Source organism: Alligator mississippiensis, chromosome 1 (genome assembly GCF_030867095.1).
Source record: "Alligator mississippiensis isolate rAllMis1 chromosome 1, rAllMis1, whole genome shotgun sequence".
Taxonomy (NCBI): Eukaryota; Metazoa; Chordata; order Crocodylia; family Alligatoridae; genus Alligator; species Alligator mississippiensis.
Window position 1 is genome coordinate 135152734 of NC_081824.1, and position 15378 is coordinate 135168111.

At 41.8% G+C, this 15378-nt stretch overlaps 1 protein-coding gene and 1 long non-coding RNA gene across 11 annotated transcripts in view; one reads left to right on the plus strand and one right to left on the minus strand.

The window, feature by feature from the left end:
- Window positions 1-498: 498 nt before the first annotated feature.
- Window positions 499-4140, minus strand: LOC109281192 (uncharacterized). Its single transcript, XR_002087759.2, has 2 exons — window positions 4056-4140; window positions 499-3284 (listed from the first exon to the last, which is right to left on the minus strand). It is a non-coding gene; the product is annotated as an uncharacterized LOC109281192 (long non-coding RNA).
- Window positions 4141-4256: 116 nt separating this feature from the next.
- Window positions 4257-15378, plus strand: part of ARID1B (AT-rich interaction domain 1B) — a 432896-nt gene continuing 421774 nt past the window's right edge. For 5 of the 10 annotated variants that reach the window (XM_059714361.1, XM_059714369.1, XM_059714374.1 and 2 more), the window contains exon 1: window positions 4258-6092. In XM_059714361.1, the coding sequence (XP_059570344.1) occupies window positions 4680-6092 (1413 nt within the window). In that variant the 5' untranslated portion in view covers window positions 4258-4679. Of the gene's footprint in view, window positions 6093-15378 lie in introns of all 10 variants that reach the window. The other 5 variants (XM_059714366.1, XM_059714376.1, XM_059714377.1 and 2 more) reach the window with 3 other exon arrangements.

The following is a 15378-nucleotide window of genomic DNA, read 5'->3' on the forward strand; positions in this document are numbered from 1 at the left end:
AAGGTAATACAAAGAAAGAGTTTAAACATTTTGTAGAGTATGGTGGAAGCCAAGTCAGAGGCAACAAGCTCTTGAACCTCTGGTTGGGCTCTGAAAACTTAGATCTTTCTTTTAAAAAAAACCGAACACCCCCCCCCCAAAAAAAAAAACAACCCCAAAAACCCTTAACAACAATGCTGTTTTCCCTTACCTTCTTTTACAAGGATTAATGCCTGAATACTGTAAAAGTATTGGTTTATTTTCTATGCATCTATTCACTATTACTTTTCATACTTTTGCTCCTTTTATTTTATAAAATTTGCTTTGGCCAAGCAGAAGGCTGTCTTACGGCTGTGAAAGGTATATGGTGTTCATACTGGACCACCTAAACAAAGATGGCCTAGGGATCTGCACAGGTGTCAGAATCAACAACAGTAAGTTTAGAAAATTGTAACGTTAATCTGGGAAACTGATCCTAGAGCAGAGTTCTAAATTTTATCAAAAAAAATCAACATTCAGTAGGAGTATATAGCAATGGTTTATGCAAAAGGAACCAGTACTGTATTAAATAACATACATTTTTAAGAAATAATAACATTGAAGAAATGATCAAAATTTAAATACAAAGTTGCAGTTGTACACTTGTAAGACTAAAAACTTGATCTAGTCATTTTGCAACAGATAATATGCATGGCAATTACAGCTTTCTACATTATATGCATTTATATTCATAATTCATACATATGGAGAGAGCTTTTGGAAAGGATCATTTGAATTTAACATACACTACCACTCATCATCTGAGCAAAGATAGCAAAAGGTATATTTCTACATTATTTGCGATCTAAAAAACTGAACCATAGTTGCTTTGTGTCGTGCTTCACTTGCACAGACTGCAGTGCCTTCTGTCTACTTTAGGGTGTGGCATCTGCCATTGGGGAGGAAAAACTGGCATGTGTTGCCTTTTATAACAGACTGATTTCATTGTGCTGAGGGCCTCTATTTTATAGCCTTTTAGTTCCAATCTTGTAGCTGACTTGCTGAAATAAATGGAAGGACACATTTTAGTATAAACTTTTCAGTGCTGAAGAGTCCTCACTTTTTTTCCAGGGAAAATATTTTAAAAGTAAATCTGTGTTAAACTTTGTGGCTTATTTTCCTGTTCAGAACTAGTTACCAAGTAAGTCAGAAAGTATTGTAATCCTCAAGTGAGCTACCTTCAGTACATCTTATCACATTTTTATATATACCCGTATACACACATACACACTTTTACATTAATGTCTAAAAGCATAAATGTGTAATTGATTTTGTATTTGATTTTAGAACACACACATAAATAAATAGACACAAGTAGACCTCTATATTTATATTTGCATATGAAAGACTTCAAAAATCAACTTATGTGGTTTAATGTGTATAATTAGTGTGTGTTTGAATATGGAAAAGAAGAAAATCCAGGAGAAAATGTCAAAAAGGCTCACTAACAAAGATGTAGTATTCTCTTGGCAAAAGCTGATGAATGATTTGGCATGAATTCATCTTACAGTTCTGTTATTCTCTTTTCTACAAAGATGATATACCCTCTTTCTCGCAGTTTGCATAGAATTGCAATTTGTTGTTGTTGCAGGCTGTAATGACCCTTGGGTATGCACCTGATTCCCCCCACTAGAATTACTCACCAATTTTTTCCACACTCTCGTTTTCTGCTAACCGTATAACATTTCTACACTTGCAGTACCAAAAGAAAAAAAAAAAAGCAAGGTTGGATGTAGCTGAAATACAAGTGTTATCAACACATAGTTGACAAATTCTGAGACTTGCAAACTAACTTCATAATGGAAGTCCTAATATTTTCTGATTTTGCTGCACAGCAGTTAAGAAGTCAATAAACACCGGACATGCGTTGTTCATACATGTTTCAATAATCTTTGAGTGTAAGTCAACATTATATCATGAAGCTTCTGTTTTTCAATGTTTTCACAATGGACACAATATGCCTTCCTATTCATAACACTGTCTTCCAGAAAATACAGCTGTTTAAAACATTGTGATAAAATATTTATGCCAAGTAATGAATTTAAATCTTGACAAAATAACATTAATATCCTATTTTGCTGATGTCCGGAAAAAGCTAGTTGATTTTCCCCCTCATTTTACCAGTTAAATCTTGCATATGACTGTTACCTTTATGTATATCAAGTTATTACGTGAATCAAAGCAGTTATTTAAAAGAACTAACCACCAGCACTTGCCGAAAGGGCTACTATATAAATGAAAGTCATTATTATTAATGTAACAGTTTAATGCTGAGTAAATGTTGCTTTGCTCACACACTGTACTTTATATTACTACATTTCCACTAACATCTAGCCTATCCTGGAATAATGTTTGTGGATGTGATTGTAACACTGAAAATGTTTTACTCTCTTTAAGTCCTCTTGATCTGCATAGAAATACAAAGGATGTGTTGAAAACAGCCCCAAACCTAACAGTTACATTAAAGACATAATTAGTTCAAACAATCCCTAGGATTTTGAGCCAGCCGGACACTAGAGACAAGTGCGAAAATGCCCGTCGCTGAATTTCACATTGTATTTTACAAACCTCTGCACACCAAAGACATTGTTGTAAAATCGTATTTTATTTTTTCATCAAATCATCACAGCCAGTACACTGCATTCCTCTTAAGAATAGCAGGAGAAAGCTTTTGAACACTGCAAGGTGGACTCAGAAACAGGTTAGAGGTTTGGCAAATTTCACTAGGTTTTTGTTTTTCTTCTTAACCCAAAAGTATGCAGCACCCACAAGGTGTTTGGGTTGTTCTCTTGCCCCACTTTAGCTCCCAGACTACATTTGACCAGGACCCAAAACATACTTAGGAGGAGAGCTAAATTCCTTCCTGATGGAAGTGCTTTCTATTCTAGCTGAGTTTTATCTGTGCTGGATTTGACCCACGGCTGCCTAGTTCTTGGCTTTTGGATTTAGAGGAACTGGAGCATCAGTTTCATACACGATTAGGCTCTGTACAAAAGATGAGGGAATGAACTGGACCAAGTGAGTTTTCTCCCCACCCTCTCTCTGACACTAGGGTCACCCCTCTAGCTCTGTATCTCTCTAACACTAGGGCAGTGGTTTCCAACTTGTGGTCTGCGGAGCCCCGGGAGCCTAAGGGGTCTGTAAAAGACGACTACCATCAATTAAAAGTATTAAGAATACCTGCACACTTACAATTCAAAGGAGTCCGCATCTCCATTCAAAACTTCCAAAGGGGTCCGTGCCTCCATTTGAAATTTTTTATCAGTCTGCAAATGAAATAAAGGTTGCAAACCTCCGCAGTAGGGTAACCTCTCTCTCTCACGCTAGGGTCACCTCTTTCTCTCCCTAACACTAAGGTTACTTTTCTCTCTCTCACACTAGGGTCACCTATCTCGCTCTCTAGAACTAGGGCCACCTCTCTCTTTCTATAACACTAGGGTTACCTTGCTCTCTCTCATTATCTCTAACACTTGGGTCACCCCTCTTTCTAACACTGGGGTCACTGCTCTCTCTCTAGCACTAGGGCCACCTCTCTCTTTTTCTCTCTATAACACTATGGTCCACCTTTCTCTCTCTCCAAAACTAGGGTCACCTCCAGTGCTGTAGCAAGGGATTGGTTGAGTGGGGTGGCCACCCCAGGCACCAAAGTGACAGGGATGCCAACAGGCCCTGCCTAACTGGGCCGGGGGTGGGACAGAGCCACAAACAGCTCATGGCGGGGAGGGGGGGCATGGGGACACGGGGAGGGCAGCTCTTGCTGCTGCATTCGCTCCTCGGCAAGTATGAGGGGACATGTGCTTCCTGGATCTGTGCATGAGACAAGGGCGGGCTGCTGCTGTGGGCTTTGCCCCACGTGCCAAACTTCTTTGCCAGGGCCCTGGTCACCTCTCTCTGTTATGCTGCGGTTACCCCTCTCTCTCTCTCTCACTCTAACACTAGGGTTCCTGCTCCCTCTCTGTCTCCCTCTCTCTAACACTGGGGTCCTTGCCAGGCAAAAAAAGAAAAAGAAAAAGAAAAAGAAAAGCGGGGAGCCCAACCTTCCCCAGAAAGGTGCGGGACTCCCGAGGTAGCCTCCTCTCCTCTCCTGCCCTCCCCGCGCGCGGCGGCGGCGGCTGCGGAGCAGGAGGGAGGGAAAGTCCAGTCCGCGTTTTCCAGGCGCGCGGCGGCAGGCCGAGAGAAGTGGATAATAGTTGTCGGAGCTCGCTCTCTCTCTCTCTCGCTCGCTCTCCCATGCCATGCTGGGCCGGAGCGGCTCAGTCAGACGTGTATTTCCCCATATCCGGGTGAGGGAGGAAAAGGCAAGAAAAAAAAGTTTCATTTAAAACCCGAACCAACAAAAAAAAAGGAAAAAAAATCCCCCCCCCTTGAAAAAAAAAAAGAAAGAAAGAAACCCACCACCACCCCCGCTTGCTTCCAGCAGCAGCAGCGAGGGAGGCAGCCGGAGCAGGCACGGACCCACGGCCGCCCCGGACACGCGGGGAGGGGAGCTGCGGTAAATTTCGCGTGTGCGGCGGCGGGCGTGTGCGGGTCCCCTCCCCGGAGCCCGTCTCTTTCCTCTGCTGCGTTTTTTAATTCTTCTTCTTCTTCTTCTTCTCTGTTTTGTGCGGCTCCCCCCCCCACCCCTCCTCCTCCTCCTCCTCCCCGGGCCTCGCAATGTTGCCATGATCATGGCCGCGCAAGTGGCAGCGGCTCCGGCGGGGGCGAACAACAGCAAGGGCAAAGCGCCGGGCTTGCCGGGCAGCCTGAGCCAGGAGCGCGGCGCGGCGGCGGGCGGCGGCGGGGGCTCCATGCTGGGCGCCGGGGACGGCGGCGGCCTGGGCAGCGTCCTGCAGCACCGCGCCGAGCTGGGCACGGCCAACAACGCGGACAAGGACGGCGGCGGCGCGGCCCCGATGGACGCGGGGCTGCTCCCCAACCACAAGCTGAAGGGCGGCGAGGCGCTGCACCCGCACCATGCCCTGCACCATGCCCACCACCACCACCACCACCACCTCGGCGCCTTCCCGCCGCAACAGCAACAGCAGCCGCCGCCGCCGCCGCAGCAGCAGGCGGCGGCTCCGCACCATGCCATGCAGAAGAGCGGCGCTGCGCAGCCCAGTGCAGACATGGAGCAGCAACATGGAGGCAAGGACGGCGCGGGGGGCGCCCAGGCCGAGCCGCCGCCGCCCCTGCTGAGCAAAGGCGGCCCGGAGGAGGAGGAGGAGGAGGAGGAGGAGAAGCTGGGCGAGCCGCGCTACGAGCACCCGGCGCTGGGCGCGCAGCAGCAGCAGCAGCCAGCGCCGCCGCCGCAGCAGCCAGCGCCAGCGCCGCCGCCTCCCCCCGGCGCGGGCAGCGGCTTGGGCGCCGACTTCAGCGCCTACTTCGGCCCCGGCGCGGCCCCGGGCAGCGGCGGCGGCGGCAGCAGCTCCGCCGCCGCCGGCCGCGCCGGGCCTTGCTTTGATCAACATGGCGGACAACAAAGCCCCGGGATGGGGCTGATGCACCCCGCGGCGGCCCCCAGCGGCATGGACCCCCTGCACAACTCCCATGAGGGCTTCGCCAACAGCCAGTACAACCACTACCCCGGCTACGGCCGGACCGGCGGCGCGGCGGCAGCAGCGGCGGCGGCGGGCGCGGGAGGAGCCAGCGGCGCGTATGCGGGCTCGTACGGGGTGCTGAGCTCGCCCCGGCAGCAGGGCGGCGGCGTGATGCTGGGCCCCGGCGCGGCGGGCGGCCTGGGCAAGGCGGCGGCGGCGGGCGGCGGCTTCCAGCGCTTCTCCAGCCAGAGCCCGCACCCGTCCGGGGCCACGCCGACGCTCAACCAGCTGCTCACGTCCCCCAGCCCCATGATGAGGAGCTACGGCAGCGGCTACGCCGAGTACAGCAGCCCCGGCGCCCCGCCGCCCCAGCCCCAGCCGCAGGCGCAGGCGGCCGCCGCGGCCCCCGGCAGCCAGCAGGCAGCGGCGGGCATGGGCCTGGCCAAGGACATGGGCTCGCAGTACGGGGCGGCCAGCCCGGCCTGGGCAGCGGCGCAACAAAGGAGTCACCCGGCCATGAGCCCGGGCAGCACCGCGCAGCCCCTCAGCAGGACCCAGGTAACCGCAGGGTGAGGGCCAGGGGTGCCCTCCCCTCCCCTCCCCTCACGCGTGTGGGCGGGCGGGCGGGTGGCAGGAGCCCCGATTTCTTTGCCGGGTTGGTTGCTTGTTGCTCAACTCTATGGCAAGGGGGTGTCCCCATGCCCGCCTCTGGCTAGGCCGGGGAGCCTCTGGGGTGGGCTGGATGTAGGCCGTGGGCTGTGTCGCTTTTTTTTCCAGCTTATTTGTGCCTCCCCTCAAGCCCCCAAGCCTTTGCCGTCTGTTTTGAGCCAGGGATTGCAGGGCCCCAGTCCCAAAGTGGGGTGGGGAGGGTGGGAGAAGGGATGCAGAGGGAAGGTGCTGCTTTTCTGACCACTCCAGCAGCGCCTGGGAGCGGATATTGATCAGTCTCCATCAGGATTTTTTTTTTTAAATTTGTCTCTTTCTCCCCCCCCCAACCCTCCAGAGCAAAGAGCTCTGTCCTGCCTTTTTACCCAGATGAGTTCATTGTTGGGAAGGCGCTCCAAACACTGCCAGGTTCCTTCTGGCGGCTCGAAACGTGCGTGCCGTAGTGGCGAAGGGTCCCCTGATCCGCCCCGAGATCCGTCCTAGACCTCGCTGGTGCGCGCGTGTCTGCTCCCCGAGACAAGAATAACCCGTTGGTAGAAGTGCGGGGGGTGTTTGGAGCAAGCCGTGCCCGTCCAGGCATGCATGGTCCCCAATTAGAGCAGCAGAGTCCTTCCTTTGTAGAAACAGGCCTAGCCCCTGAAAGCCCTGCTTGTTTGGACGAATGCAGGCGACTGATTAGCTAAATCCAATATATTACTAAATCAATAGATAGCAAATGATTGTTGGATGCTCTGTATAGCTGGCTATTTTTTTTTTGTCCTCCTCCAAAGTCAAGGGCTTGATTAGAAAGGGCTTTGCGCTCTTGGTGTTTCTTGCTAGCAGTCTGAACCTAAAGAGTGACTTGATCTCCTTTGCAAGGTTTGGAATTTGAATTGTGGAGGTAAACTGGCTGTAATAGTCTCCAGACAGCTGCCTCTGAGTTGACATCTAATCTGCCATCTGATTGGCTCCTCTCTCACCATTGGGCATTTAGCACTGCTGATGTAAATAGAAGTGCTGAGCAATACAGTCACAAAAATTCTTGCCACAAATAATAACTGAGCAGTAGCGCTCACAGATGCAAGGTTAAACGTTCTTAGAAGAAGCCGAAATAATGAGCAACCGTATCTACCTATTGGAAGTTACATGTGGATCGACAGAAATCATGCCTGTGAACAGCATAGTGGAAAGCTAGCAGTATCTTCTTTATTTTTTAATACAGTTGTTAGGTGACTTTTTTCCCCCTGGGCATTGTTTTTAGATTTTGTGTGTGCACGTTTTGCACTTATCAGATTTGATATAACAGCATTTTTAATAGCGTGGTTTTGATGAGGGTTCAGTTCCATCAAGTGGTACTTAATGAACAAACCTTTATGGCTCCTGCTAAACATTTTAACGTAGAAATGTCAAAAGAGACTATATATTTTTAATTCTAATTTACATCTAATATATTCTTGATTTATTTTTGATGTTTAACCCTGGTGATGTTGGTAATCATTCGTGTGTGTGTGTGTGTTCTGTCTGTTTGTGGCACCCATGTCAGAAAATATATCACGTTACACAAAGAGGAAAAAAGCCATTCAAGCAATCCGTATGTTTTATTTCCTGTAATGAATTCAAGTCAATTAAAAAAAAAAGTTTTAAATTTGAACCGTGGTGCAGCAAGAAACTTCACCATTTAATTATTTTTCTGTACAGAAAATGAAATTATGCTTGCATTTCCTACAGAAAAATAAATTGTATTTAGAAGGAATAATGCACCTAAGTTTTGTGGAATTCTTTTCCCCTTCAACTAGGTTTTGTTATTAAGAGCTACTAATTTTTTAACAGCTTTTCTGAATTTGGAAATACTGTATAGAAATAAGCAAAGATGTACACTTCTGAGGATAACAGCCACCTGGATTTTACTATATAAGAAAGGAGCGTGTCGTAGAGAAGATATTGCTTGCTTGATGGACTAATTTTAATTAATAATAATAATGATGTAAGCCTTGCATGGATAGAAAAAGGTGTTTGTCTATTGTCTACAGACTACAGTTGTCCTACTTTTAATTTCTATTGCATTTTTTCCCAGCTATTCCTGATGGAAAGATAAGAATTTCGTAAGGGTTATTTTTCCCCTGTTTAATATACTTTGGTAAAAAGGGTCATAAGAAATCATAAAGTTTTGAATCTTCATATGCATAACCTTACATAATTAATTTAAAAAGATTTGCATTGTCAGCTTGGTTTAAAATGTAGGTAGTATAACATTTATAGCTGTAAAAGCTAAGAAAAATATACTGGGACATATGTAGGTGTATGTGCTATTTCTTCATGGCAGAAATTGTTACCAGTGTGGGGGTTTTTAGTGCTGGAATGAGAGTAAATTCATTATATCCTCGGTGTGACCCTTGGAAATATTTTTTTATATATATTTATGGGTCTATGTTTTGTCTCACAATTAGAAATTTATTTTGGGTACCTTTATAATATGTAAGTTGTGGCTTGTGAAAGAGAGCCTGGCAAGATACTGTTCTTTGATATTCCCCATTATATTTGTTAAAAATGGGAAGTCATTAATCAGAGTTTTTGTTCCTTTTGTTATAACTTCTATCATCAGACTAGTTGGTAATATATAATGAATAGAAATTTAGCTGGATTCAAATCAGTGGTTGCTTTAAAAAAAAAAAAAGCTTCATATCAAATGGAAAATGATAATTTTCTGTTACTGGTAGCAAGTAATATATAGTAAACATATGTATGTTAATAACATGCATAGACAGAGACCAGCACACGTGCACATACATCTTCTCGTACCTTTAATGAGTGCTGAAATTGTACATTTTTAGCATGTGTGAAATGGAACATTTAATGTAGCATTTGAGCTTAGTGTTTGTGATTTTTTTTTCTGTTTTACATGTTGAATGCGTGTGTGTGTAATTAAATATGTGTCTTGTCATGTGTCTATAATGCAAGTTATGATTGGATCCAGGACATGTAAAAACTATTGCCCTGGGAGTGGGAGGCAAATGTGACTAGAAATGGGCTGCGGTGCCTGAAATGGCTGTGGAGGACATCACTATCTCTGGGAGGTTATTTTTCTTAATGTGCAGGGCAGTAGATTTTTGCTTTGAGAGAGAATTTCTGCTTAACTCATTCATTTATTTTAAGGATTTTTTTTTTTTTTACTTCAGTTTCATTGATCTACTCACCTAACAGATGTGATTTGTAGTTTGAAGAAGAAGTTGAAGAAAGGAAGAAGCACAAATATGCAAGGCACCTGGATACTACTCATACTACAAAATTATTTTGGTTGTAAATAAGTTAAGCAGGAGTAATGACATCTTGTCAGCCATTTGATTATTGAGTGCTTACTTGACAATATATAGTCCAAATATTTGTAGTCGTGTGACTTTTGTCTATTCTTAATTTCAAATTCTATTCTAGGGGGTTAACACATTAGGTGTGCATTGTATGTGCGTACACAGAGAGAACTTGGTCTTTTCAAAGAGTATTGTATTACACAGGACACAGACTGATTGTTAGAAAAATTCATGCACCAGAACTTTTTTTTTTTTTATTAGTAGGGGTTTTTTTCCACTACTGAGTGTCCTGTTTTCCAGCCCCCGATCTCACCTCAACTCCAAATGGGCCTGATTCTGAATAGCCTCTTGTGCCAATTCCATTGTTTTAAGATGGGAGTTTTGTCATAATAAGCACTGAAGGGTGAGGTCCTCTGTCTGGGGACCATTAGACAGCTCTCACCATGGGTCACTGATGCTCAGTATGTTAATGGGAAAACAAGGTTCTTTTCCCCTGCATGTTTATTCAAAAACACCTTCCTAGATACATTCTGTTTCCAGAAATAGCAAACATTCTCTATCCAGAAATAGCAATAGGGTCAATTAGTAGCATCTTTATGTATTGCAATTATATATTTGACACCTTGTGGTTTGGTGTTCAGTTATTGGTTTCTATGGTAGTGGTTAAACTTACAAATTGAACAGCACGAATCTGTGTATAAAATACAGTAAGTAAAGAGTAGAGCAATATTCTGTATTATCCTCTGCTTCACATTAGACTTCTACAGCTGAGTAGTCAATTAATGTTTTTCTAGTATTCTAATCCAAGCTTGTGGGAAGAAAAACTAACGTAACACATTTACTCTGTTGCCATGTTCTTTGGATGCATATAATTAAAAAAAAAAATCAAGATTGCCAGCTGCTTTAACTGATTGTCAAGCATAGTCTACTTAATGTTACTATTTAATTTGAAATACGCTGTTTATAAAAACATACAGCAAAATTAGATGAAGGTCTAAATAAGCAAAATAAGTTTTTAGTAGGCATGGAAAGGCCTGTTTTTATTTATTTATTTATTTATTTTTATTTCTGTGCCCAAGAAACATATAACATTAACTTTGGGTGTCACAAAATTCTCAATGACACATTAAGTAGCAGTATTTTATTTATTCCTTGGTTAGTGTCCTCAGCCTTTTTGGAATGTGGGTACAATCTTATATTTCAATGCCTTTTTAAAATGTGGCATTTATCAAGAGGCCTTAAAGATGATTCTCTGTGGGTATGTAAAACAGTGTTACTACACTTAGTGTGAATGCATGCTCAAGGCTTGAGAATTTTAGCTCCCAGTAGTGTTTAGATGTGGTAGGTTAACTTGCCAGAATATATCAGAATATATTTTAGCATGAGTATATTTGAAAAAAATAAGATTCCCTCCTCCCTTTCCTTCTTCCCCCCTCCCCGCCCCCCCCAATATTGAGGCTATTTACATAGTACTAAATACACTTTTTGGTAGGACTGGGTGAGGACTTACACTAATTAAACTTGAATTACCAATATGCCTTGCTGATTTTCAAATTTGCTTTGAAAGCTGATTAAAAATATTTGAGTATCAAACAGTGTTGGCTTTATATTGTATTGCATAGTACTGACTCCAGGAAGTAAAATGAATTTATTAAAATCTCATCGAGCTAACTAATATAGTAGTAGGACAGACAGCATCAGATTAAAAAAATGCTTAAAAACAAATTCTTATCTCTGTTACTAGAAATACCTTTTTGATTTATTTAAACTGACAGATCTTTAAATATCTAATGTCAATATCCGTATTCCAGATACTATATTTACTCTCTTTATTTCTCTTATCTTGGGCAATAAAAATAGATTAGCCAATTTCACACGTTCATATTATGTTTCGCACTCAAGTTCTCAAGTATTAGCACAATGCTGCAATATGCATACTTTAAAAAAATTCTTGTTCTATTGTGTGGCTGGATTTCTAATCTGAAGTTGCATTTTTTTAGCATCCGTTAGGAACTTAATTTCTTAGCTAAAAAAGACCAAATTCATCCCTGTTTTGTGCCCCAGTAAAACCAGAGGTATCACACTAGGGATGAATTTCTGCATACACAGTCCATTCTACAAATAAAAGGGAATGAGTTCCTATATGACCAGTTTTAACTATAACAATAGTGCTTCACTTCTTTGATCAGAATACATTTTGTAGGCGGATGTAATTATTTCTGTTTTATAGATTTTGAAAGTGAGGTGCTGAGTGGGTGATATGCCTGAAGTCAAACAGTCATTGACACAGTTGGAATGAAACCACTGTTTTAGTAATATGTAGAGAGAACCCAATTTTGGTGCCAGTATTACTAGGCTCTTGTAAAAATCCATCATTCCTACGGAGGGTGAAATTGGTGTGAGGAGACCCAGTAGCAAAGACAGTAGAATTTTCCCTCAGCAGGATGTTAAGCGTTGCAGACATCCGTATTTTGCTTATTTGGGCAGTAGGACAAGCAAATGTGACTATATGAAGCTGGACACTTGTCCTTCATGTTAGCATAGTCATCTTGAATTTTGAATTATAGTTCCTCCCTCTCAGCAGTCTGTATTTTGTATTGTTTCATGATCATGCTCTCATTATTGCCTCATTATAAATGGGAAAACTTTTGGGTTTGTATATATTTAACTGAGGTCACAGTAATTATGAATGGGTATATGTGAGGGCTTAGTATGGACTACAGAACATCCATTTTTGTTAAACAAAATGGAAAGAATCCTGGTTGATTTTCAGAGTCCACTGAGTTTATGGATCTCCTCAATTAGAATAATGCCTTTTAATTGTAAGCTGAACAAACTGTATAGAGATATCAGTAAGACAATGGCTATTGGACCCCACAGTATACACTTTGAAGTTACTTTTCAGAGTAAAACTGTTAAGTGATGGGTACCTGTGTTCCAGGTTGGAATTTGATGAAATGCAGAATCAAGGGAGTTTTTTGTCATAGGTGATGTACTATATTTTTTACAAAAAAGGTTTTTATTTAACATTTATGAGAAAATCTTGAAGTAGCTAGCTATGGCTGCAGCCATCTCATTTTCTAAACTGAGATGCAAATGAGACTGTTCCTTTTCCTTTTTTTCTTTGCCTTCTATTCTGACTTTAGGAATGTCAGAATTTTGTACTTGTTAAATTGAGCTCTATCGCAAATCAGACTTCTTATCTTGGGAATACAGCATCTTGAACACCTGTCCTTCTGGCAAACTTTGTATCTTCTGCTTTTAAGTTATTGGTCATTTGAAGATACCCAAAGAAAGATTTGAATTCCTTTTGCACAGAGTTACTGTTCTAGAGACGATGTTCAAAAGTTTTGTCTATGTATCTTTCTTAAATTTTTTGTTGAATCTTTCTGCTGTGGAAAGCATCTAAGAAGAATGTAGTTGGAAAGTGCCTTGATATGTATACCAAATCTTTTTAGCTAATACTAAATCTGGAGAAATTTAAGATGATGAGGCTGCTATTAAGTTTATGAGCAGAAAGTATCTAATCAATTGATATTGAATTGATTTCTTGGCTTCATAACTATTCTTGTGGAATTACATTCAGTACAGTATTAACAGAATTTGATCTACCTTTCATGTTACTTCTTATTTGGAAATCACCATGTTTTTGACCGTGTTTTTGCAGCTTTTTAAGATTTAGTATCAGTAGAAGTATATAACCAGTTTACCAGTCTCCATTATCTTATTTTAGGCATATTACTTATTTTTATGCTTCTGAACTTGACAGACAGGGCTTTGAGGATAAGAATTCAGTACTGTTCTTTTTTTGTACCTCTGTCTCAACCCTTCCTGCTTTGTTTCACTTCTTAAATCTGAATAGGCAATTTTATTAAAGACCGTATTGAATTTATGTTTATATTAAGTGGTCTAAAATGCAATTGATAATAAAAAAAAATTCAGACTCCCCTTCTTTCAAGTTGTTGATCTGAGACATTTGTAATTTTCTTTATCTATGTCTGATGATGGTGAAATAATTTAATGCAAGTGTTTGTTAATGGGGGAGGAAAAAAATCCAGCTTCAGCTCGTTACGAAAATATTTTATTTTGAAAAATAGGTTTGTGTGGGGGGGGGGGTTCTGTTACTTGTATTTTCTATCATTTTTGTTTTCCTTCTTATTTACTGAAAATAGGGGAAAAGGAGCAATTTTATCCTGACAAAAATATATTTTTAGTGAAAATTATTCGTCATTGCATTATTAGTAAGATGTTTTCAGCCTTTATTTTTTTTGTTAATCATAGTATATGGGATTTTTTTTTTTCCTTAAGAGCCCTGTTATAACTGGATTTTAAAGTACTCCCTATGCAAAGTAAATTTACCATTTTGCTAGTTTGCTTTATAACATGGTATCTCTTGTCTGTGTTATAACATGATTCAGTTTTGCCTATACACAAAGGATCAGAAGCATTTCACAGCTCTGTTGCTGAATCAGTTTAAAAGTCCTTTAAAAATGAGCTGTGTAACTAGGACCAGGTCCGACTGCAAATTTTGCTGCTAAAGCTGTGTTGGTTAGAAGTGTTAAATAAATCCCAAGCCTATATAGCTATGCTAAATCACCCTGCTTTCCCCATGTAAATGTGATTTATACCAGAAAGAATCTTTTCGTTGTTATAACTTACACTGTTAGGGTACGTAGCATAACTATACTGGCAGAATAGTTATTTCCATTTTTCCCCCCCTTTTGACGCAAGCTGCGTCTCTAGGGGTCTTTACTGGTATAGCGATCCCAGGTTAACTCTGCTAGCAAAGGTTGAGAAGTGCGGACTAGCCTTAAAAGGACCATTTGGTCCCATTATAATTAAGGACGTTCAGCTTTACGTATTTGACGTGCAGAAGACTATTCTTTTATCGTACAAACCTTGGCATGGCGATTGGGTTGCTTAAGCAAACCTTCAAATACAGTTCTGAGGCAGCTCTTGACGAAGGCAATAAAAAAAATCAGGTCTAAAAAATCTTTCAAGAAACTACCATTTAAAAAATACTTGTGCTTTTGAAATTCTGTTCCTAATGCATAGTCTTGTGTAACCCCACTAACTTGGGAGGAGTAGTGCCTACTTAAATCAGCAGTAAATGCGACCATTTCTGAGTATGTGGCAAAGCTTTAGAAAGGTAGAATTGAATAGGTGGTGAAATCAGGACGTTTTCACCATCTCCGACATCGTTTGTGAGTTTCCTTTACATTTGTGTAACTTAAATTTCTCGTATAACAAGCAAAGGTAATATTTACTTGTTTATATAGAGTGCTTTGAGTTCTTTAGTTACAAGGTGCTTTTTAAATGCAAAGTATCATTCAGTTCTATATTAGCATAATTCTGCTAGCCAATTGTCATATTTTCTGAGAAGGGGAGAAGATGGATTGCGCATTGATTACTTTTCTTTCTTGGAAAGAATTTGAGATAGCTGTCCTTCAGATTGATTGTTTAGTTTGTTAGATTGTCAGGCTTATTTATTTGTAAGTGAGGTACTGAAATGTCAACTCTGAAATTTTCTTTTGAAAACAAGACTGGGAATTGTAGTTCTTAAATGGTATTCTTTTAAGGTTAAAAATAGAGATAAGGAGGTTTGTTTTGACAGCGTCTAAGGAATTTGCTGGTTTTATTTGCAACTTTTTGATTCAAATGGAAATATGGATGGATCTGTGTATTCCATGTGTAACAGTTCGTCTCGAGTGTTTTTGGATATTCTTTGTTTACATGAAATACTAAGTACTGAGGTTTTATTTTACATTCAGTCAAGTTTGTTTGCAGAAAGTAATTTGCTTGTTTTTGTGATCCTATTCAGTATTGCTTAAGCAAAAATTCTGAATATAGTAGAATTGGTTCTTTAAAAAATCACACCTCTTCAAAAGGCAATG